Source organism: Engraulis encrasicolus, chromosome 24 (genome assembly GCF_034702125.1).
Source record: "Engraulis encrasicolus isolate BLACKSEA-1 chromosome 24, IST_EnEncr_1.0, whole genome shotgun sequence".
Lineage (NCBI taxonomy): Eukaryota > Metazoa > Chordata > Actinopteri > Clupeiformes > Engraulidae > Engraulis > Engraulis encrasicolus.
In genome coordinates, this window is record NC_085880.1 from 39973062 (window position 1) to 39998498 (window position 25437).

At 47.1% G+C, this 25437-nt stretch overlaps 1 protein-coding gene across 5 annotated transcripts in view; it reads right to left on the bottom strand.

Annotated features, from left to right (window-relative positions):
- Positions 1 to 581: 581 nt before the first annotated feature.
- birc6 (baculoviral IAP repeat containing 6) overlaps positions 582 to 25437 on the bottom strand; it is a 267517-nt gene continuing 242661 nt past the window's right edge. For all 5 annotated transcript variants that reach the window (XM_063191494.1, XM_063191492.1, XM_063191495.1 and 2 more), the window contains exons 77-78: positions 7324 to 7458; positions 582 to 1713 (exon numbers count right to left, since the gene is read on the bottom strand). In XM_063191494.1, the coding sequence (XP_063047564.1) occupies positions 1534 to 1713; positions 7324 to 7458 (315 nt within the window). In that variant the 3' untranslated portion in view covers positions 582 to 1533. The remainder of the gene's footprint in view (positions 1714 to 7323; positions 7459 to 25437) is intronic.

The following is a 25437-nucleotide window of genomic DNA, read 5'->3' on the forward strand; positions in this document are numbered from 1 at the left end:
AAATCCTCTTGTTCGAAGCCGGTGTGGAAAAGCAATATGCCTAACAATACATTACACCAGGTGTGCAGGAAAACAATCTGTAGGTCTTGATGTACTTAATGTACAAAAACATCTTGACCTTCAGGAAAGCAGGGCAGTGGTGGTTTGGCTTGTTGAAAATAACTCACCTTAACTCTTGGAAGGTAAGGACAGGAGTAAACGTTACGTCCATCATAAAATAACACAGCACATGGAAGAGACCCATTTATGTAGACAGAAACCACATACACAGAGTAGGATTACATCCCACACATCCAGGCACGCACGCACGTACGCTCACACACACACGCACACTACCGAGGTACCGTACATATACAGGAAGCAGGTTAACCAACACATGCACGCACGCACGCACGCACGCACACAAATCTTCAGAGTCATCACAATATCTGTGTGCAAAGTAGAATAGATTGCATTTATTAAACTTGCATTGGTGTTAGTGAGCCATTAAAAAGGGGGGGGGGGTTAAAGCATGAGGGGCCTGCAGGGCAGGGCAGTCTGTCCAGCACAGCAAGTGAGAGGGCGACAAGTGAGCATAGCGGTTAAGAATATCCATTTCAGCCTTTATTGAAGTTTACAGGTTTGTCTGTAGAAACCAAATATGCGATGTATCGATGGGGGAAATCAGAAGTTTCCTCAAATTTTAGCGAGGGGGGAGCAGGGCGGGTGTTTAGGATGTGTGTGTGTGTGTGTTTTTTTTTTATATCCATCGTTCACACTCTCTCTCTCTGTCTTTTTTTTTTAAATAGTATAGCAAATGACCAATATATTCCTTGGTAACCACCCTTGCTAACAGTCAGGAAAACAAAACAAAACAAAAAAAGGGAAAGAAAAAACGATAAAACAAATGGAAATAAACATTCAGTAAACATTCTCATCTAAAGGTAGTTCCCTCATATACTCTGATTTCCTCTGTCATTATGTATACAACAACTTTAATAACATACCAGTCAGCAGTGGTTATTTCACAATTGAAAAAAGAGCAAGAAAAAAATCAGAAAAACAAACAAACAAAAAAAGAAGAACATAAAAGTTTTACACTCTTTTACACGTAAATAAAAGCTTGTTGTTTGGGGCGTCTTGTGTTTTTTTCTCTCTTTTCTTTCATGGGCGTTATGAAGCAACAGTCCGGTCTTCTCCTTGGAAGGGAGAGGAGGGGAGTTTAGAAGCAGTTTGGGTGTTTTCTTTTTTTCCGTCCGCTGGTCTCAGCTTGCTTTGCCTTGCAGCTCGTCCTTTGTTTTGTGTTGTGTTTTTCATTTTTTCTTCTTTTTTTCCCAGCTATTACATAATTAGATTCTTACATACAAATATTGACAAAATCCAGGCCTTTACAGCCATGACCAGTCTTTTTTAATATCAATGGTAATAGTTATGAGGAGGGTAAGGATGAGGAAGAGGGGGGTGGGCCTAGGGGTGGCGAGGAGAGGAGAGGGGCTCGGGGGGGCAACGGAAGAGGCAATTTGTTTTGTTTGTTTGGTGGGGGTGGGGGGGGCCTCATAGCTGTCCCTCGCTGCAGTGAGCGTCCTGGCTGCCGCCCGGCTTCTCCGCGTCCTGATTGGGCAGCTCCTTGACCAGGAGGGCGGAGCTCTTGTCCGAGAAGTCCTCCCCGTCGGGCTCCAGGCCCTCTGGACAGGGCAGCTTCAGCAGCTCCTCACGCAACTGGGCCGTATGCCTCTGCAGAGCGGAGAGGAGAGAGAGAGGAGAGAGGAGAGAGGAGAGAGAGATATGGAGGGAGAGAGAAGGGAGATCCGAGGGAGAGACGAGAGAGAGCGCGAGGGAGAGACGAGAGAGAGAGAGAGAGAGAGAGGGAGGTGGAGGGAGAGAGAGAGGGAGAGAGAGAGAGAGAGAGGGAGGTGGAGGGAGAGAGAGAGGGAGAGGGGAGAGAGAGATGTGGAGGGAGAGGGAAGGGAGAGAGAAGGGAGAGAGAGATGTGGAGGGAGAGGGAAGGGAGAGAGAAGGGAGATACGAGAGAGAGAGCGAAGGAGAGACGAGAGCGAGAGAGAGAGCGAAGGAGAGACGAGAGAGAGAGAGAGAGAGAGAGAGAGAGAGAGAGAGAGAGAGAGAGAGAGAGGGAGGTGGAGGGAGAGAGATGGAGGGAGGGAGAGCGAGAGAGAAAGAGAGAAAGAGAGAGAGAGAGAGAGGGACATGGGTGGAGATAAAGACAGAGAGAAAGACAGGTGGTGATGGTGGGGGGGGGGGGGGGGGGGATAAGAAAAAACAAAGAGAAAAAAAAGAAACAATTGGTCAGAAAACGTGGTGAAAAGCCAACTTCATAACAGCAGCAGCAGCAACAGCAGCAGCAGTGGCGGCAGCAGCAGCAGCAGGGCCAAGTGAACAGCACTGGTACAGCAGAGGTCCACAGAGAGCAGTTGGAGGGGAGGGCTGTGTGCACTGGCGGTAATAGCCTATTAACAGTTTCACCCAGGAAGTCAGCGGAGTGAGGCGCAGTGTGACACAACGAGTGATGACAACTTGCAGAAAACCATGTCACTGGGGGGCCCGAAACCATTTACATAAAAACACACAACGAATTGTGAAAACCAATTATCCGTGCACAAACACTTTTTATTTGGACTGCCTGCGCGTGTTAGATTCAGGATTAAATTACTAGGGCCACACAAAAAAACCATGCCCGTCTCCCATCTGAATACACCACATCAACAATGGAATAGGCAGCACAATTGCGGGAAACGAGGAATGACGCAAACTACACGTTAGCGTCGACATGTGTGCACTAACCTTGACATCTGCTCAAGCCTCAACCATTGGCGAGGGTTCAAGGGAGGTTACAAAATGTGCATTTCTCATCCTATAAGTAGATGGGTTTTATGCGGACGACATGCTGTGCCAATGCCTTTACTTTCTACTGGCCTGTGCTCTCTGGGAATACGACTGGCGGGCAGGCGGCCTGCTGACATAACAAGCAGCAGTTTGGCTCATTTCATGCTTCAGCGAAACACGACCGATTAGATTATTAGGGGACGCTATTTTAAGGCAGGTAGCTCTAGTACCACGCACTGCAGGGTCAGAGACGTCTATACTGCAGGTTCAAATGACGTAGAGGAAACTATTGGCTAAGGATGCTATTTAAGGCTGGACAGTAAGGAAAACACAGGGCATAGACGTCATCAAGAGATCAAAGAAACTATAGGTGTTCGCTATAGATACGAATGACGTAGGCTAGAAAAGCTATTTCAAAGATGGATGTGGCACGCTAAGCATATATTGTGAGGGAAAATGGTTTATGACCTTGGTGAAAACATGGACTACAGCTTCATGATCGTCTTCAACAGGGAGACGTGTTTAGTCCTGCATTGAATCATAGCAATTCCCACAATTTTTAAAATTTCATCTATTCATTTTTTTGGTGTATTTTTTTGGGCCTTTGTGACCTTGGTGAAAACATGGACCACTGCTGTATGATACAGTCTTCAACAGGAAGACGTGTTTAGTCGGCCCTCAATTGAATCATAGAAATTCCAACACTATTAAAAATAATCAGTTATATTAATTTTTCTAATTCGAATCTATTTATTTTTGTGCTTTTTTTGGGCTTTTCTGACAGGATAGAGAAGTGGGTCAGGACATGAATAGGACAGAGATATGTGGTGGGGTTGGAAAATATCCAAGACCTGACTCGACCTTGAATCCCCATAGGCAGATTGCCATAGGACTACCTTTCCAACCGTTCCAATCCAGGGGGCGTATTACAGAAACTTCCTATCTTGAAAATCTTATCTTATCTGTCTAGTTACCGCGGCAACGGCACTTTAGGACCGAATTTAGGAAAAGCGTATTACAGAACAGCGTCTCCTAAGTTGTTTTGCGCATCCTATCTTAAGTTAAGAAAGGGGTATTACAGAAGCATCCTAACTTCGAAAAATCCCAAATAATTGGTCCTAACTTTAGGACATCCACCCAGCTGTCCTAATTCCAGTTATCCATTGATTTGTTAGCCAAAATGTAGCTGGGGGCGTATTACAGAAAACTTCCTATCTTCAGTCGTCCTATCTTAACTTTTGACTTGAGATAAGATTTTTTCCAGTTTGGTATTACAGAAACAAATCCTAACTTCATTTAGGATTCTTATCTTATCTTTGGAAATCCTATCTTATCTTCAGTTAGGAATCCTAAAGTAGCGATCTAAACATCTACGATCTACTTTTTATGTCTGTTACCTGACAACAAATGCACCGCTACCTAGCAACAGTAGTGCGACGCAAGCTAGAATACACAGATTTGACTGCTGCTGCATCTCGCTCACGGTCTGCGTGATACTATACCAGAGAGGAAGAGGACGTAAATATTTCGCTAAACTTTTTAAGCTCATTACTTTTAAATAACGCACTTATTAGTGACGTTCCACCGAACGGATTTATAATACAGCAACATCTGTGAGAGGACGAAATTAGGTCACTCTCGCTGCCTGCAACCTCAAGTTGACCAAATGCTTTGTGGTTTCAGTCCCAATAAAGTGCTTCCCATTTTCCATATTTTCATCCCAATGCTTTGTTTTTCCAAGCGAATGCACGCAAAACAGTTGAGACGTAATTTCATGAAATGTCTTTGTATGACCAGCACATGTAGGCCTATATAAATAAATGACTTGACCCATGGTCGGCTGTCAATTAAGGAAGTTGATCGGACTTCACATCGAAGTTGGGTATATTTATCATCAACTCTGCTCTTCACACATCGTTTGGGTCAGTCAATATAGCCTAATTTAATTAACATTTCATCCGTTCACAATTGCGTTGTTTTCCCGGATAGACTTCACTGTTGGCTCTGGCTGAAACAGCAAGCTGAGCGTGGGTAAATGGTGATAAACACCAGCTACATTTTGGATAACGGTACTCACCAATGGATAACCGGAATTTAGGACACCTGGGGTGGCTGTCCTAAAGTTAGGACCAATTATTTAAGATTGTTCGAAATTAGGATGCTTCTGTAATACCCTTTTCTTAACTTGAGATAGGATGCGCAAAACAACTTAGGAGACGCTGTTCTGTAATACGCTTTTCCTAAATTCGGTCCTAAAGTGCCGTTGCCGCGGTAACTAGACAGATAAGATAAGATTTTCAAGATAGGAAATTTCTGTAATACGCCCCCTGGTGTTTATCCCCATTTACCCACGCTCAGCTTGCTCGCAGCCAGAGCCAACAGTGAAGTCTATCCGGGAAAACAACGCAAAGTGGCTAGTAGTAAGTTTTCTTTTTTTACCAGCCAAACTGAATTTTCACCACTGCAGATGGAAAGTAGCTATATAGCTATAATCTGGCACAAGCCATCTTTTTACTTCTGTAATCAATGTGTATTGTGCATGGTCCCTGTTGAACTAAACTAAATAAACTAAACTAAACTAAACCAGCATTTGGCTGGTTTTAATGTAGAGCCATGGTCCTGTGTATGTATGTCTGTCTGTCTGTATGCCTCCTCCGCCTGTGCCATGCAGCACTTCAACACTAACCCCATCTCGTCCAATAATCCTGTACGTATGCTAGCTAGAAACGCGTTCGAGCCTGCCAGGAGTCCGAGGCGGCTCACTTGCACACAAGCCCCCAGGGAAAGACACTAAAAAGGGCCCACCCAGGTCATAATATACCCCCCCCATCACAAATACGGGAGAGCCGTAGGCCCACGGGCAAATGCCCTGCTTGCCCCCCTTCTACCTCCGCCCCTGGGGTCAGCATGTGAAAGGCCCGTGGCCACATGCAGCACTAGAGAGAGAGAGCGAGCTGCTTTGCTCTGCTCTCCTTTCTCTCTCCTGAGTTTTTATCAGGGTGTCCACTGCCTTTATTTACAGCCATATTAATTGTCAGTATTTACAGCTGGGGGCAAACCTACATGCTGAGCTTCTTTTTTTTATCTGCCTCGCTGTTCAGTGCAAGTGTGTGTGTGTGTGTGTGTGTGTGTGTGTGTGTGTGGTGGTGGTGGTGGTGGTGGTAGGATATCCTGAGAGGGCCAATTCAGACTTCATTAACACTTACTGTGTGTGTGCGGATATGAGATACAAGGATGAGAGAGAGAGAGAGAGAGAGAGAGAGAGAGAGAGAGAGAGAGAGAGAGAGAGAGAGAGAGAGAGAGAGAGAGAGAGAGAGAGCATGGACGTGTGTGAACGTGTGTGTGTGAACGCGTGTGTGTGTGTGTGAAAGTGTGTGTGTGTGCTACAGTAAGCAGCAGTAAGACACTGGTGGGTGTTTTATAGCGAGCTCTGTAGCTGTGGAGGAGAGAGGGGAAAAAAAGCCTCCAAATGCTGCTGGGACTGCACGTCCTTATCACAGACACATGCAGGGCAGCGGGAGGATTATCTACCACTCTCACTTACTCAGACAGAGAGGGAGAGAGAGCGAGAGAGAGAGAGCGAGAGAGAGAGAGGGAGCGAGAGAGAGGGAGCGAGAGAGAGAGAGAGAGGGGGAGCGAGTGTCTGCATTACTGGTATCTATAAATGTGGATGCAGAGATGGGAGGAGTACATACATACGTATGCATTTCATCTAGAATACACAAGTGGGTGCAAAATCAGGATGACCGCACACATTAGTCTGTCTGGAGAGTCTGCGAGTGGGTGACCGATATGATATCGCACTACTCCTATACCGATGAATGTTTGCAATGTTCTTGATCGATATCAGGTTTGTGAATTTGGTGCAAGTTGCTGGGGTGAAAGTGTGTCCTCCTGTCTAAGAAATGGTTCATAAAGAGTGAGTGTGTGTGTGTGTGATGAGAGTATGTGTATTTTGTAAAAACATTGTTTAATCTACTGCACTTTGCTGCAGTGCGGTGGGACAGGGTTTGTGCCACCCTCTTGACTGTGTGTGTGCGTGTGTGTGTGTGTGTGTGTGTGTGTGTGTGTGTGTGTGTGTGTGTGTGTTTACCTTGAGTGCTGCTGCGTGGTGTGACATGGTGCGGCCCACCCTCTTGACCGTGTGTGTGTGTGTGTGTGTGTGTGTGTGTGTGTGTGTGTGTTTACCTTGAGTGCTGCTGCGTGGTGTGACATGGTGCGGCCCACCCTCTTGACCGTGTGTGTGTGTGTGTGTGTGTGTGTGTGTGTGTGTGTGTGTGTGTGTGTGTGTGTGTGTGTGTGTGTGTGTGTGTTTACCTTGAGTGCTGCCGCGTGGTGTGACATGGTGCGGCCCACCCTCTTGACCGCGTGTGTGTGTGTGTGTGTGTGTGTGTGTGTGTGTGTGTGTGTGTGTGTGTGTGTGTGTTTACCTTGAGTGCTGCTGCGTGGTGTGACATGGTGCGGCCCACCCTCTTGACCGTGTGTGTGTGTGTGTGTGTTTACCTTGAGTGCTGCTGCGTGGTGTGACATGGTGCGGCCCACCCTCTTGTCGCTGCTGTACTGCTGGATGTCCGTGATCCACTCCTCACACTGGCCCATGATCTCGGCCCTCTTCAGGTAGAAGTGCTTATGGATCACCTGCACCAAAAAACACGCGCGCGCACACACACACACACACACACACACACACACACACACACACACACACACACACACACACACACACACACACACACACACAGGACAACACATCTGTTAGGACACTACAAACACTACTACAGGCACTGAAGGCACATATGTATGCACACCCATACAGGTGCGTTCTCACACACACACAGCTGCGTAAACATGCACACGTGCACACACACACACATGCCTACACACACACACCGGTGCATTCACATATGCACGTAAACGCACAAAACCCTTTTCATCCCCTAGTGAGGAGACGAGACTTGTGATTTCCCCTCCCTGGCAGATGTGTTGATGGCGTGGGTCTGTGCGGTGGAAGACCGTGCATATGCCAGGCCTGATTAAAACCTCCCCCGGCGGGTACGCAGCACATGCCCGCCGCCCGCCGCCGTCTCCCATAATCCCCCTGGCCTTTGCGGCGCGCTCCTGCAAGCGTGGAGGAGACACCAAGACAACTGGCCACACCATCTGTGGTGGAGTCACACCCCGAAATCACACACATGCATGAACGCCGACGCACACGCACGCGCGCGCACACACACTGACACAGGCACAGACACAGACACAGACACACACACACAAAGACGGGTGCGCGCACTCACACACACACACATACACGCACAAGCTGAAATTAGAGGCCCTGTGGGTAGTTGACGAAAATTCAATCTATGAATTTCTATGAGTGTAAATTATACCCAGATTAAAACCAAAGGATTCAAATCACATTCATACAGACTCGTCATCAATGGCAAGAAAACTATGAATATACAGTAGTAGGATGCATTTTAAATCACGTAAAGGTCATTCAGGTAAATATGTCCACTTTTTGTGGTGTGAACAAAGGCCATGGGACTCAAAACCCTTTGAGGAGTACCATCACAAATACAGCTCCAGGCCACTTTATTAGAATAGCATGAAAAAGTTCATTTATTTCCATAATTCCATCAATAATGTTAAACTGTCATGGATTATAGATTCATGGCCCAGTTTTTTAACTATTCCAATCATTAAATTGTTTATTTTTACACATTTTGGTCTTCCAGCTCAAAAAAAACATGAATTGGTGAATTCGCTTCATTAGAATATTGTAATAAAATCACAATTTTCTTCATCAAAATTTGTTTCACATCAGTGCACATCAATCAGTTGAACTTTGGTACTTTCTACACAACATGCAATGCTCAATACTTGGTTAGGACTCTCTCTGTCTTAATATTATTAATAATAACGGCCATGATGCGTTTAACATTGAAGTCAATGGCAGAAACAGTGCATGGGAGTAATGGAAGGCCAGATATCCTTGATGCTTTGCCGTCAGCTGTTTTTGTATAGCTGACCTGGTGTCCCACACTTCACTCTTCAATATACCCTGTAGATTTCCATGCCACGTTTTGTCGCTAACTCACCGGTTTAATTCTAAATCACCAGAAATGACACCCCATTGAAAATGAATGGGGTTTTATTTCTGGTGAGTTAGAATTAAACCGGTGAGTTAGCGACAAAACGTGGCATGGAAATCTACAGGGTATACACTTCACTCTTCAATATACCCGTAGATACCCATGCTACGTTTTGGTGCTAACTCACCAGAAATAAAACCCCATTCATTTTCAATGGGGTGTCATTTCTGGTGATTTAGAATTAAACCGGTGAGTTAGCGACAAAACGTGGCATGGAAATCTACAGGGTATACACTTCACTCTTCAATATACCCGTAGATACCCATGCTATCCATCACCAGTTTAATTCTAACTCACCAGAAATAAAACCCCATTCATTTTCAATGGGGTGTCATTTCTGGTGATTTAGAATTAAACCGGTGAGTTAGCGACAAAACGTGGCATGGAAATCTACAGGGTATATTGAAGAGTGAAGTGTGGGACACCAGGTCAACAAACAAGAACAGCTGACGGCAAAGCATCAAGGATATCTGGCCTTCCATTACTCCCATGCACTGTTTCTGCCATTGACTTCAATGTTAAACGCATCATGGCCGTTATTAAGACAGAGAGAGTCCTAACCAAGTATTGAACATTGCATGTTATGTAGAAAGTACCAAATTTCAACTGATTTGATGTGCACTGATGTGAAACGAATTTTGATGAAGAAAATTGTGATTTTATTACAATATTCTAATAATGCGAATTTCCCAATTCATGGTTTTTTTTGAGCTGGAAGGCCAAATTATGTAAAAAGAAAAACTTGAATGATTGGAATAGTTAAACAACTGGGCCATGCATCTACAATCCATGACACTTTAACATTATTGATGGAATTATGGAAATACATCAACTTTTTCATGCTATTCTAATAAAGTGGCCTGGAGCTGTATGTGATTAGAATTTTGCCAAAATGTTGAGTTCTCATTATGCAAGACTTTGCGAGATTTTTAACACAGACTTCTATGGGAGCTGTAGAGTGTTCCAGTAAAATTCTAGAAGAACTGGGAAAAAGTCCTTACTCCTCAAAGGGTTAACATTGAACTTTCCTCCATCCTGCAGTGAGAACCCCTGTTGGCTGCGAGAGGCATTACAACTCTACATCTGACCTGTGTTTCACTGCGGTATGCTTTGAGACGAGAGTAACGCTGAGGTTGGAAGGTGAATGACAAACAGTGCGAAACATACTAGTGTAGTGGAAATGAAGTCAAAAACTGCGTGGGGAATGGGACAGAGAAAATGTGTATGTGTGCGTCAATGAGTGAATGTAATGTATGCGTTTGCCGTACACATGCATGTGTGTTTTATGTGTGTCAACACGCAGCTTTCAGGAAGGATGCTACATCAAGCAACAAAACCGCCTATCCCATCTCTCTCTCCCCCCTCCATCTCTCTGCTCCCCTCTCAACCCCCCCCCCCCCCCCTGGTTTGATTGCTATGCAACATGAAGCTGCCTGCTGCAATCTTGGCCTGGGCAGCAGGTGGGCTGAGTGCTGTGTGCACTACTCTACTCTGCTCTTCTCAGCTGAGAGATGAGAGCAGCCAGCACTCCACAGGACTGCAGCTCTTTCAAGTGTAGGAAGAGGGCAGACAGGCACGCACACACACACACACACACACACACACACACACACACACACACACACACACACACACACACACACACACACACACACACACACACACACACACACACACGCACGCACACGCACGCACGCACACGCACGCACGCACACACACACACACACACACGTAAATGCCTTGCCTACTCCACACACGCCTTTTTTCTCCTCTCCTCTGCCCTCGTCCAATCACTCTCTCTTGCAACCCCACAATTCCATATCTCTCTCTCTCTCTCCCTCTCTCCTTTCCTCCGTCAATCTAATACCACCCCACATGCACACATACACTCTCATATTCTGTCTATTTAAGACTTTCTCGCTGAGCTTGCACAACTTGCACAGCGTGCTCCATGCAGCCTTCTCTCAACTTCAGGGTGTGTGTGTGTGTGTGTGTGTGTGTGTGTGTGTGTGTGTGTGTGTGTGTGTGTGTGTGTGTGGGTGAGGGCATCTCAGTTCATGACAGATGACTCATCTCCAGAGGGCTATCACTATGCAAACCTCCTCGTGTGCATGTTGTGTGTGTTTCTTTTGTAGCAAGCAACACCGTGAGCAGTTTGCAATCTTGCGGCCATTCCCCCCATTCATTCCATCTGAAGTCAGAGACTTTCAGCTGAAGTGGAGAACTTCAGGGGAATAAACACAGCACGCACGCACACCCACACACACCCACACACACCCACACACACACACACACGTACACACACACACACACACACACACACACTTACACACACACGTACACACACACACACGTACACACACACTTACACACACACGTACACACACACTTACACACACACACACTTACACACACACACACACACACACACTCACTTACACACACACGTACACACTCACTCACTTACACACACACACGTACACACACACACACACCCACACACACACACACACACACACACACACACACACACACACACACACACACACACACACACACACACACACACACACACACACACACACACACCTTCGTCTGACTGGGTCTCATCAGAGGCAAGGAAATAGAGATTTAATTTTGTCTAATGAGAAATGACTAACATTTAAAGATCTCCCTAAAATCACAACGAGGGCTGATTCACCCCCCAACCCCCACACCACTGTGGGGGCAGGAGAGGAGATGGTCCGTGGGCCATGCCACTGCGCTCTGTGTGTGTGTGTGTGTGTGTGTGTGTGTGTGTGTGTGTGTGTGTGTGTGTGTGTGTGGTTGGGCGTGACACAGCAGGCCGTGGGGTGCCCTGGCCTGAAGATGATGTGAGGGAGGGAGAGTCGTAAAAGAAGACTCAACTAGAACCTCACAGGCAATCTCCAAATCCTTCTCCTCTTCCTCCTTCCTCTACAGGCAATCTCCTCCTTCTCCTCCTCTTCCTCATCATCCTCTTCCTCCTCCCCCTACACAGTCCCATTACAGGGAGTACAGCTCAAACAGCGCGTGACCCAGTGGGCATCATAACAACGCGCCTCCAAATAAATAATAACAGCTATAAAACACATGTTTGTGTAGTAGGGTATAAACACATGTTTGTGCAGTAGGGTATAACATGCTTTGTGTAAGGGTATATTAACAATTCTTACATTCCATTATAGATCAAATGATAAGGCACCTAAAAAGCAGAGAGAAACCAACAAGCTGCCCGGCAGAGACAGACGGACAGATAGATAAAGGTGCATTAATATAAAATATTAACTGACGTACCGAACATTGGTACTTGGTATAAGCAAATACAAAATATACTGTTCTGTAAACAACTGACAGGCATCAGCAGGCAAGGCACCCCCCCCCTTATGCATCTCAACTGAGTAGCCACAGAAGTCGAATCCTGAGCACGCACGCACGCACACGCACAGACACACACACGCACAGACACACACGCACACCTTACGCATCTCAACGGAATAGCCACAGAAGCCGAATCCTGAGCAGGTGCACATACGCACACACACACACAACCACCTACCCACCCGTGTACAAACATACACCCCATCCACACACACACACACACAGACCGGTGCCCCCATGGTGTAATTATACTGCAGGAAAGGGCAGGCTGCCTGAGGCCAGTAATAGCCGCAGGTCCTGAATTTATGGCCTCTCTCCATCTCCTGCCCCCGAGCTCTTCCACACGCTTTTCACTTTTAAACTGCCGCCTGCCACTAATGGCAAAGCCTAGTGCAAACTGTGTGTGTGTGTGTGTGTGTGTGTGTGTGTGTGTCTGTGTGTGTGTGTGTGTGTGTGTGTCTGTGTGTGTGTGTGTCTGTGTGTGTGTGTGTCTGTGTGTGTGTGTGTGTGTGTGTGTGTGTCTGTGTGTGTGTGTGTGTGTGTGTGTTCTTGCTTTCGTCTCCTTGAGCTTGTTGGCACCTGTGTGTTTCCTAGTCAAAGGCAGAGCGGATGGGGATGTGTGTGTGTCTGTGTGTGTGTGTGTGTGTGTGTGTGTGTGTGTGTGTGTGTGTGTGTGTGTGTGTGTGTGTCTGTGTGTGTGTGTGTGTGCGTGCGTGTGTGCAGGGGTGCTGTTCAGGGGGGCCGTAAAGTGTGACTGAATCACCAGGGCCCCCATGTACGTATATAGGGGGCCCACACACAGCCCGACTTATGAAGATATATGGCTGGGGGGTCCATTGGAGGTGATTGCACATAGGCCCCAAAATCTGCTGCTACGTGCCTGGATGTGGGGATGCAAATGATTAATCGATTAATCGACTTTAATCGATCAATGCATTAAAAAACATTAATCGCAATTAATCGACAATTCAACTGACAAGAGACCCAGGTGAAATGGGCATGTGAAGAGTGTGTGTGAAGAGAGGTGTGAATAGTGGGAATATTTAAATCACCTTTGGATTAAATAATTGAAAAATAATTAATTTAAATGTGGTATTTTATCTCAATTTTGAATTATTTTTTTTAGATTTAGTAGTTTTATTTTCGAGAAACATTGAGATTTCAGGGGAAAAACGCTGCTTATCAATTAATCGTAAGTCGATTGATAAGGCTATCAACTAATGATTAATGAATTAATCGATAATTTGCATCCCAGCCCCTGGATGTGGGGATGAGGCTGCTGCTGCCGTCTCCCTGATGATGGCTCCCTCACCAGCGTTGCCAGATGTGCAATAAATATCCTATTTGTACCATAATTTTGTCCATTTTGTCCTCTGTACCGTCAAAAAAACATGGTAATTTCAAAGGTGTCATTCAGTTCATTTAGATGCCTTGAAAAAAACTATTTGGGTCTCGTACGATAATTTCTTTCCAAAATGCCCACAAAACCGATAATTCAGCATTTTCCATCTGCCAACACTGTCCCTCGCCTCTCTCCGCTCCGTAAATCAATCACTGGGTTATCCCACCACTCCACACCATACCACACTACTCCACTCCACTCCACACCACTCCACTCCACTCCACTCCACTCCACACCACACTACACCACTCCACATCACTCCACACCACACCACACCACTCCACACCACACCACTCCACACCACTCCACTCCACTCCACACCACTCCACTCCACTCCACACCACTCCACACCACTCCACACCACTCCACTCCACTCTACACCACACCACTCCACTCTACACCACTCCACTCTACACCACTCAACTCTACACCACTCCACACCACTCCACACCACACCACACCACACCACACCACACCACACCACTCCACTCCACTCCACACCACACCACACCACACCACACCACACCACTCCACACCACACCACACCACTCCACACCACTCCACACCACTCCACTCCACTCCACACCACTCCACTCCACACCACTCCACTCCACACCACACCACTCTGGACTATCAGCTTTCTGCCCCTCACCTGCCCTCCTGGAAAGTGTTTCTTAAGCCCTGGATGATGAGGAGGGGCATGAGGGTGTGTGTGTGTGTGTGTGTGTGTGTGTGTGTGTGTGTGTGTGTGTGTGTGTGTGTAGTCATGCGTGGTAACACCAGTGTGTGTGTGTGTGTGTGTGTGTGTGTGTGTGTGTGTGTGTAGTCATGCGTGGCAACACCAGTGTGTGTGTGTGCGTGTGTGTCTTAAGTGCTCTGCCACGCTTGGGCTCCCAAACCTTGTTTGGGGATCTGCTTGCCATTACGGCTGGCTGATGGCTGGTTATTTGGCCAGATCAATCAAGATGGAGCGAAATGGTTTGTCTTGTATTGTATTGGTGGGGGAGGTTGAAGACCACCATGTGTGGTCTATTGCATTCTCTTACTTTCGCTTTCTCTCTCGCACGCGCGCAGACACACATGCAAGCGCGCGCACACACACGCAAGCGCACACGCACACACACGGTGTGTTGCTGGAGCGCTCCCTTAATGAGCGAGCTGATGCTGATTGCCAAGTGTACATCTCAAGGTCACGCCGCCATTTAAGAGGAACGGGGGGGGGGGGGGGGGAGAGAAGGAGATACAGAGAGAAAAAGCGAAAGAGAGAGAGAGAGAGAGAGAGAGAGAGAGAGAGAGAGAGAAAGAGACAGAAGAGGAGGAGGGGAAAGAGAGAGAGACAGACAGAGAGAGAAAGCGAAAGAGAAAGAGAGAGAAACAAAGACAGAGACAGAGACAGAGAGAGAGACAGAGAAGGAGAGAGAGAGAGAAAGAAAGCGAAAGCGAAAGTGAAAGAGTGAGAGAGGGGAGACAGAGATAGAAGGAGAGGAGGAGGAGGAGGAGGGGTGGGAGGGAGACGGGCATGGTTTAAGCTGCTCCCAGATCCATCTCCATCTTCATCCAGAACAGGGGCAGAGCTCCCGGCCTTCATTCATTCTCCCCACTCATTAGCAGTGTAGTGGGGGCCCAGCACAGGGGTGCATTTCTCGAAACCAAAGTTGCTTACAACATTAGCTACTTAGTAGTTTTCAATGCATTTTCCCATTGGCAACTACCGAAGTTGCTAGGTGCTAACAACTACGCTTTCCAGAGATGCACCCCAGGACAACAAAGAGGTGGCAGCATTCTCTCCTCATTCACACACATACAACAGATAACAGACAAACAAACAGGAGACAATAGACTAGACGCCGGCCGGCCGAGTGCCGAGTGGAGAAGGTCATTTGTACCCCCATTTGCACCTGTATTAGGAAGGGAAGGGAAGGGAAGGGAAGGGAAGGGAGGGGAAGGGAAGGGAAGGGAAGGGAAGGGAAGGGAAGGGAGGGGAAGGGAAGGGAAGGGAAGGGAAGGGAGGGGAAGGGAGGGGAAGGGAAGGGAAGGGAAGGGGTGAATTCCATTGGCTACAAAGGTAGGGGAGCGTTATTAATGGAGCCCTATTCAGGAGTCACATCTCAAGGGGAATTTGTGTACGTGTGTGTGTGTGTGTGTGTGTGTGTGTGTGTGTGTGTGTGTGTGTGTGTGTGTGTGTGTGTGTGTGTGTGTGTACGTGTGTGTGTGTACGTGTGTGTGTGTGTGTGTGTGTGTGTGTGTGTGTGTGTGTTACTTTTTGTCGCTGGCAAGCGCATCAATCACAGTACGGCACACAAACACAAACACACACACACACACACATGCGCACACACACGGGAGTGCATGTCGACATCAGTCACCGCGCGTGCCACGTTCACATGTAGTGTGATCAGATAAGGTCACGTCTCTACAGATGACCTTTCGGCAACACACACGCGTGAGTATTGCACGCACACACACGCACACGGATCAGCAGCACTAAAAACGCCCTAATGGATGGTTATGTTCTTCAGGTTCATAGATTAACACACACGACACTCGCACACTCATTCTCACCCCCACCCCCCCACCTCTCTCTTTCTCTCCATCTCTCCCTCAGCCTGCCCCCCTGCACCCCCCCCCTCTCATGCGTACACTGATTGCATGTATGAGTGTTCATGTGCTTACAAACTAAGTGACCTTTTAGGTAATGTGGGCTGCAGGGCTTTGATGAGGAGGAGGAGGAAGGGTGTGTGTGTGTGTGTGTGTGTGTGTGTGTGTGTGTGTGTGTGTGTGTATGTGTGTGTGTGTGTGTGTGTGTGTGTGTGTGTGTGTGTGTGTGTGTGTGTGTGTGTGTGTGTGTGTGTGTGTGTGTGTGTGTGTGTGTGTGTGTGTGTGTGTGTGTGTGTGTGGAGGGGTTGGAAATAAAATCAACACAAAAATCACACACACGCGTGCACACACACTAGTACACAGACACACAAACACCCACACACAAATACTAGCGCAAACACACAGGCGCACGCACACACACAAACACTAGCGCAAACACACAGGCGCGCACACACACTAGTGCACCAACAAACACCCACACACACATGCACAAGAGTACAGACACAGATACACACACACACACACACACAAATCCATGGTGTGTTGCCAAGGCTGTGATACAGGCTGCTGCAGCAGCAGTGTAGACACTAAATCCCCACAGACTGTTTGCTCCAACTCAACAGAACTCGCTTGATACTGACTGCCCTCCTCTCGTTCTATTTACAGGGAGTTTGTAATCAACAAATTAATTAACAGGGGAGAAAAAAATAATAATTAAAATGATAATAACTCCGAACATTTGAACAGTGCTCCCTGGTTCCGTTAATCAAAAGCAAACGCTGTGGCTTAGAAACTGAGCTGTGGAAGAAACACGGCCAATCAAGAGACTCGTTTAGGGGCAGAGGAGAGAGGGGTGCAATCTGATTGGCTGTTGAACATACTCATTAACCTTTTGTGATGTGAAAAACAACTTGCACATCACTTGTTAAACTCACCATGTAATTAAGCAATTTTTTTCATTCAGTAAATGCCAAACAGGACACGAGATGATGTTTGCCGACGACTACTGTAAGATTATTATTTTAGAAATATTAACGACGTAAAAAAATATAACATCGAAGTGATTTAACAGTACTGAGTGGTGCTTGGTTTGAAGACGGGGAGAGTCGCAGGATAGTGGAGAATAAAACGGATGCAAACGAAGAATATGCAGGGATGGAATACCGGAGGAAAGGTGAGGAGGAGGAGGTGGCAGGCTGGAGGAGGCAGGAGAAGAGGAGAGTAGCCTTGCCTGATTTTCATTGACTTTCACATCTAGTACCAAGATTCGGTTTTGACCAAGAAGATAACGAATGACGTTTCCAAACGGCATGGTTAACCCACCTTCCTCGCTTTGCAACTGGTCTTTCTGGTCAGAAAGGGCTGTGCCGAAGTCTAAACCAAACATTTTGTTAGTCTCAATAGAAAGCCTCTGCTTAAACCACGTCACTGCCTTGAACACGCCTCTACCCAGGACCGTTGGCGATGCTCAAAGTTGATTGGTTACCGACTAAGTGGGTGGAGTTCCCCAGCCCGGGGGAGCTCAGAATGTACCTGAACAAGCTCTTTGCCTGAGTAATGTCAAAGAGCCAAAGGTGTTGCCAGAGATAGTTTAGGTGCGAGGAGATCGGTCAGTGGTGTCCTAACTTATACAGGAAGGAACTTTGGTGTTGCGTCATTAGCAGGGCGGGGCCAGGGTCATGTAGGCCTACTGCAGGTGAGTATCTGAGTGTGGATTTAACATCGTAAATCAGGGGTTGTTGAGGAGGGGGCGTTGAGAAGGACACAGCTGAGAGGGGGTGGTGCTTAGTTGCTATTGGGGGGCACTAGTCCATTTCATTTTTTAAATACTTATTAGGCTTATGATGAGGCGAAAGGCGCATTAGAAGGCTTTTGATGAGGCTAAGAAGGTGTTTGTTGAAAACCACTGGTTTAACAGATGGAGGTGCCTCAGCAATCCACCTACCCAGCCAGCCAGCCAGCCAGCCAGCCTCCAAAGCTGCCTGCATCACCAGCTCATCTATACACTGACCCAGTCGCCATTGCCCTGCATATATTACCCCGTGTGTGTGTGTGTGTGTGTGTGTATGCCAATGTGTGCGTGCATGTGTGTGTGAGAGAGATGAGTGTGTGTACATGCGCGCGCACACACACACATAGGCCAGAAGCACTCAATCACTGCCAAAGTGCGAGCTCGCATGGACACGAGCTGAATTGTAAAGCAGAGCCGTATAGCTGGTATGCGTGTATGCCGCGCGTGCTTTGCTCTGTGTCAAGTGCCCATACAGTATAGCACACAGCTCCATTATATGGGCCATCTATGGGGTTGAAGTGCTGCACGTATGTGCGCTTATGCATGCATGTATGTATGTATGCATGCAGGCATCTGTGGTGGTGTATGTGTATGCATATGTAAGTGTATGGCCATATACATGTTTTAAGAGCATGTCTGTGTACATGTCAGTCAGTGTGTGCATACTTGTCTGCGGTAGAGTGTCTACACACATGTGTGAGTGTGAATAAAACATCTCTCATGGCTGTCTCTGTGTGGTGGGCGTGGGAGGAGCTGGAGGGACTGGACTTCTCAAGGTGGTGATGGTGATGCCCCCGTTTTTAAACGGAACCATTACACTCTGCCCAAGGAGTGGATGGAGGACACCACACAAACACAAACACTCACACTCACACTCACACTCACACGCACACGCACACGCACACAAACACACCTCCAGTAATCCATGGTCATGTTCAGTGGTTGACACACTGGGGGGTTCACCAGAGTGACATGTATCTGACATGCCTGTGTGTGTGTGTGTGTGTGTGTGTGTGTGTGTGTGTGTGTGTGTGTGTGTGTGTGTGTGTGTGTGTGTGTGTGTGTGTGTGTGTGTGATGCCTTGGTAGTCCGCCTCCCTCCCTTTATCCTACCACTGAAAACACTGAAACGGGGACAACGGCGGAGAAGAGAAGAGAGGAGAGAGGAGGGAGAGGAGAGAGAAGAGAGGGTAGAAGAAGCCGTGTTTGTATCTGTTTGTGTGTGTGTGTGTGTGTGTGTGTGTGTGTGTGTGTGTGTGTGTGTGTGTGTGTGTGTGTGTGTGTGTGTGTGGGGGGTGTGTGATTGATTGCCTTGCCAGTGTTGCCATGGAAACGCCCGGGACTGTTCCGCACACACACACACGCACACCCTCACGAACACACGCGCACTAACACACACACGCAGGCACGCCGCTCCCAGCCTCCCCGCTCTGCTCTGCCCTCTTCCAGCCAACAGTGGAGGAGGATCTGCCCAGACTCATGATGCTGGGAGCAGACTGCTGAGTGCCACCACCACCACCAACCCTCCATCTCTGGCTGGCTGGTCCCTTCTAAACCCCTTCTCTCTCTCTCTCTCCCTCTCTCTCTCCCCTTATCTCCATCTGTTTGCCTCTCTCTCCATCCCTGCCTCTCCATCCATCCATCTATCCATCCATCCATCCATCCATCCATCCTGCCCTCTCTCTCTCTCTCTCTCTCTCTCTCTCTCTCTCTCTCTCTCTCTCTCTCTCTCTCTCTCTCTCTCTCTCTCTCTCTCTCTCTCTCTCTCTCTCTCTCTCGGCAGCCCGGAGTGGAGTAGGTCCAGGGCTAAACTCTAGTCTGGGGGGCAGCGTGAACGGTGGGCAGTGACGCAGACAGCTGTGGCTGAGGGTCAGTGTTACACAGCAATCAATGCAATGCAGAGCTAATTCCACACAGAGAGCATGGCAGCCAGCATGTTAGACAGCATGGCAGCGAGCATGTTAGATTTGACTCCCTATAAGTGTTGAATTAACACTGAAACATGTCTAGCTGGCTCGCTTTCCCGACCTCACTGTCGGCGTCTCATCCCTTTCTCTGTCTGCATCACTCTTTCTGTCTGTCTTCATCAGTCCGTCTCTCTCTCTCTCTTTCTGTCTCTCTCTCTCTCTCTCTGTGTCTCTCTCTCTGTGTGTCTCTCTCTCTGTCTCTGTGTCTGTCTGTCTGTCTCTGTGTCTGTCTGTCTGTCTCTGTGTCTGTCTCTCTCTGTGTCTGTCTCTCTGTCTCTCTCTCTCAAATCGTCAGTTTTCTCCGTTCTTGCACCATCGCTCCACTTCCCCCCCCAAACACTGACGTCAGAGCGCCAGGCCACTAGATCTGGCTGGATGCTCGTGTGTGTGTGCGTGAGTCTTCACATGCATGAGTGTGTCTCAGCGACTACGATACCCATTGCTACGAACCGGACACACATAAAGTGGTCTTCAACAGTCTGGGATTCCATTGACATACAGGCCAACCACTACAAACTTGGATTTTATTAACGTCAATCTCTACTTTTCTTGGCAGGTGCTGCTGTCTGTGATCGAGAACAGAATGATCCATTGTATTGAAGGTCGTTTCATGAGGATCGGAATTAGGAGAGGATGCAGGAGCCGGAGTCTCTCTCTCTGTCTCTCTCTGTCTCTCTCTGTCTCTCTCTGTCTCGTGAGGAAAAGGGTGAGAGAGATATCGGTGAGAGAGTGGCTGCTGTAGTCCAGAGCTCGACTGGCAGGGAAGCTCCAACTGCTCATAAATAATGCACAACACACACCGCTGTACTGAGCATAATGACTCAACAACAACACACACAGCATACAAAACTTTCTGGATGTGTAGAGGTGTGTGTGTGTGTGTGTGTGTGTGTGTGTGAATGCCAAGGAGAAAGAGACACCATGAGAGAAGTGGATAGTAAGACAGAAGAGTAGACAAATTCGTTGCTCTTCTCCCCTTCTTTCTTCGGCGCACGCACAGGCGCGCGCACACAAACACACACATAACACACACACACACACACGCACAACTGCTTTTAGTGAGTAAGGTAAAAAGGCAATCCTTAGGGGTGGCTTCAGAGCAAGCCGTGCCTCGATGAAATGAATCGTGCAAATGAGCCAAATGCGTTACTGAGAACTAAAAGCTGAAAATGGTTTTCAGAGAGAGTGTGTGTGCATGTGTGTGTGTGTGTGTGTGTGTATGCGTGTGTGTGTAAAGACATCCAGTGCTGGTGTCTTTAAAGTGTGACAATACACTGATTAAGTCAGCTGAAGCCTCCGCAACAAATGAGCCATTCACACTCCAATGGACCACTGAGTCTCTCTCTCTCTCTCTCTCTCTCTCTCTATATATATATACACACACACACACATATCTCCATCTCTCTCTTTCTCTATTTCTCTCCCTCACACACAACCCTCAATTCATATTTCAACACGCGATCCGTTATTGCTAATTTCACCTGACAATCTCCTTGGGCATAATTTAAAGCCCCCATCATCCCCCCGCTTTTTTCTCGCATCCTCATCGTCTTCCATAAATAGGCACGGGGAATTCTCTCTCTCCATCTCTCTCTTTCTCGCTCTCTCTCTCTCTCTATGTGAGAGAGAGAAACAGCGATCTCCTCCCATCCTCATACAAATGCATTCCATATGTGTTACTTGGAGCTGCCTCCCTGTCTGCAAACAGTTGCTCCACTAGGAGGCCATGTGATGCGGATTTTGGCTTGTCTATGGTTGACAGACACCGACTGCCAAGGGGCCGCGTAACTATTTCTCGTTCGTTATCGAAATTAACCAAAATTTCTCCACCAAACTAATAATGTCCATCTACCAAAGTATGCCATAAAAAAAGAAAACCAAAACCTTTGCCGGCTTTTCATCTCTTCTCCCTCCAAACACTTTCAGGATGATCATGACAAAGGCTCAGTGATGGAGCTGAAGGCAAAACAAGCTGCGCAAGACTAAGAACATGCGTTCATGTGTTTCAGAGGCAAAAAGAGAGAGCGATAAACTGTATTTCTGTGTGTGTGTGTGAGTGACTTGAGGACCTGCCGTTTCCCTGTCTTCAAACCAACGCTGTATTTGGTTTACACACACACACACACACGGACACACACACACACACACACACACACACACACACACACACACACACACACACACACACACACACACACACACACACACACACACACACACACACACACACACACACACCATAATGCTGACGTCACAGCCTCCGTCGCAGGATCCGGCTGGCTGGCTGGCTGCCTGGGTGTGCGTGCCTGGGTCTAACTCTCTACATGCATGAGTGTGTCTGAGTGTCTGTGACTGGTGTGTAAAACATGTACCATACATACAAAGTAGCTTTTCATGGCCCTTGCCCACGGGATTCTGGGAATATGTGAGCAACATACTGGATGACTCCATCAAACTATGATTTAATAGAAAGGAAAAAAACAAAACAAAACAAAACACATCAATCCTCACAATGGAGACAAATACTGCTTTTCACTGAGGCAGAGATGGATTCCCCTCCTCCCCTTGTGTACATGAAGTACTATGTGTGCGGTGTGTGGTGTGTCTATGTATGCGGTGTGTGCGGGTGTGTGCAATGTGTGCGTACGTGCGTGCGTGCACGAGAGTCCAGTTGTTCATAGTAAGATCTACTTCACATGGTATATTGCCCATCTTGCTCCCCTTGTACATGTCTGATGCAGGTGGTGTGCAGGGCTGCCCAGCCAAATGGCCAGGCCAAACAGGCAGGGGAATCACTTGACTTCAATTGACGTGTTATTTTACTTGATTTGTATTTTAATGCAACTGTGTAATTTTAATTTTGTAACTTGAGCCGCCACTTGGCCAGGACACCCTTGTAAAAGAGGTTCTTAATCTCAACGGGTTTATTTTTCCTGGTTAAATAAAGGTTAAAAAAAAAAAAATCACCTCTCATTACTGCTGCCTGTCAGGTCAGGGGACACACCAGGGCTCACGGATGGAGGCAACGGTTGTGTATTTGTGTGTGTGTGTGTGTGTGTGTACCAGCTTGTAAGTGTGTGTGTGTACCAGCTTGTATGTGTCTGTGTGTGTGTACCAGCTTGTTTGTGTGTGTGTGTGTGTGTATACCAGCTTGTGTTTTGTGTGCACGTGTGTGTGTGTGTGTGTGTGTATGTGTGTGTGTGTGTATGTGTGTGTGTGTGTGTGTGTGTGTCTCAAGGTGTGCTTTTGAAAGACGTGTGTGTATGTGTACATGATTATGTATGAGATGAAAAGGGTGTATATGGCTCGCTTGTGTGTGTGTGTGTGTGTGTGTGTGTGTACAGACTCCTCCGAGCATCTCTTAACAATGTCAAGGGGAGAGAAAACACTGGTCCTGAGACTGGGGTGGGCATCTCTCTCTCTCCCCCCCCTCCCCCTCTACGTCTCTCTCTCGCTCTCTACCTCTGTCGCTAGCTATGTCTCTCTCCCTCTACCTCTGTTTCCCTCTACCTCTGTCTCTCTCCCTCTTTCTCATCTCTTCGCTCAGGTAGGGCCGGAAAATCCATTACCATTTGGCAGAGCTCCAGCGGTTTGGCAGCAGCACAAGCATCTGGGATCTTAATTGGATTTCACATTTTTTTTTTCCCTGCCTTCTTTCTTTTAGTCGTTCCCCCCTTTTCTTTTCTTTTAAAGTCTCTTCTCTTTAGTCCAGCGCTGGCCTTTGCGAAGCCAGGAGTTTTTAAGAAAACACTGTAGTTCTCTTGAGCGTAAACACACTCGCCGCATCCCTCTCTGGCAACACCCAAAGCGTAACCTCATGTAACATAGACCAAGGCAATAACTTGCAGCCACCGTAATCATAAAAAAAGGAGCATATCGCACAAAATAGCCTGACCAAAGTAATACATTCCTCCAAACGTCGCACAGATATTTGTCCCCTTCAATACAAATAAAAGCTAACTGCCCAGTGGAGTCTATAAGTCAATGATCAAATATCTTCTTTCACGTAATTAGTGCTCTCATTACATTGATGGGACTAAACGTAACCAAGTGTAAGAATTCTCTACCTTTGCACCAACATCAGGGCTTTTTCTGAACAGGGAAATAGGGGCACTCCACCCTCATACCTCCGCGCGTGCGCCCTCATCAGGCGCGTCGAGAGACCTGGGCATTCGGGGCTACAGCCCCGGATCTCCGGGGATCAGCCCCGAATCTCTCTGGACTGGACTGACATAAATAAAATATGTATTATAATAATAATATGATTTAGAATAAGAAATAGTAGAGAAGAGCTCCGCTCCTGTCATTCTGCAACTTTGTAACCAGCACAGACCGCACGGTTCTGACACGATGATATATGTATATGGAACTGTACAAATAACAACTTTCCAACCGAAGCCGCTATCCACCTTGTTAGTAGATCTAGCCTCGTTGTAGTGATGTCATGCTGCTGTCAACCAATCAGGTATCAGTTCTATGCTGGCTTGAACAGAGCCAGGCGGGCTCGTGGTTTATGAATAAAAAAATCTGGAATGTTTAATATCTCTATAACTCAATGACTTCTGGAATATCCCACTTCATTTCATTCTTAGATCATTCAGGGGTTTTTTTAGCAGCCATAGGTCACAATGTTGACATTTTCCTCACATTTTAGCATCCACTATTCAATCACACTATATCTAGCTGTATCTATCAAAATGGATATTTGCCGAATCTAAATGGATATTTGGGCTCTATCTTCAAGTAACAGGACAGCGTAAGGTAGGACAGCTGTTTTTTCCTGATGTGCTCGCCGAAGCACTGGTGTCAATGCTGTTGCCATGTTTTCTACTTGTCTTCAGTCAAGCTCTAGTTGTAACTAGCCTTCACTTCGAAGCACCCTTTATATCATGTCACCAAGCTAACACCCCCTTTCAAACAGACACACCTTTCCTGAATTCATAGTGGGCTGGCAGCGTGATTTAGTTATACCATGTGTAATGTGATGTGTGTAGATTCGCTTGTGTTTGTTGGCTATCTGCATGTTTGTGTAGTTTTGGGCAAGCTCCAAAGACTGCTAGAACTACTCGTAATTTGCTAACCTAGTGAGCTAACATTTAGCTCCACCACGTAGACAAGCTAGTTCTACCTCCAATAGAAATGGCAAACTACAACCATGTGGGAAATGTAGCGAACTACATTACAAGCTACCTCAACTAGAAATTCAAAATTACGGCATATTTGAATTATTTGGGCTGCAAAAATGACATCTGAAGACATTGTCTGTTGAATTATGATAGCCCCCATGATATTTTTGGACTGGGTATGG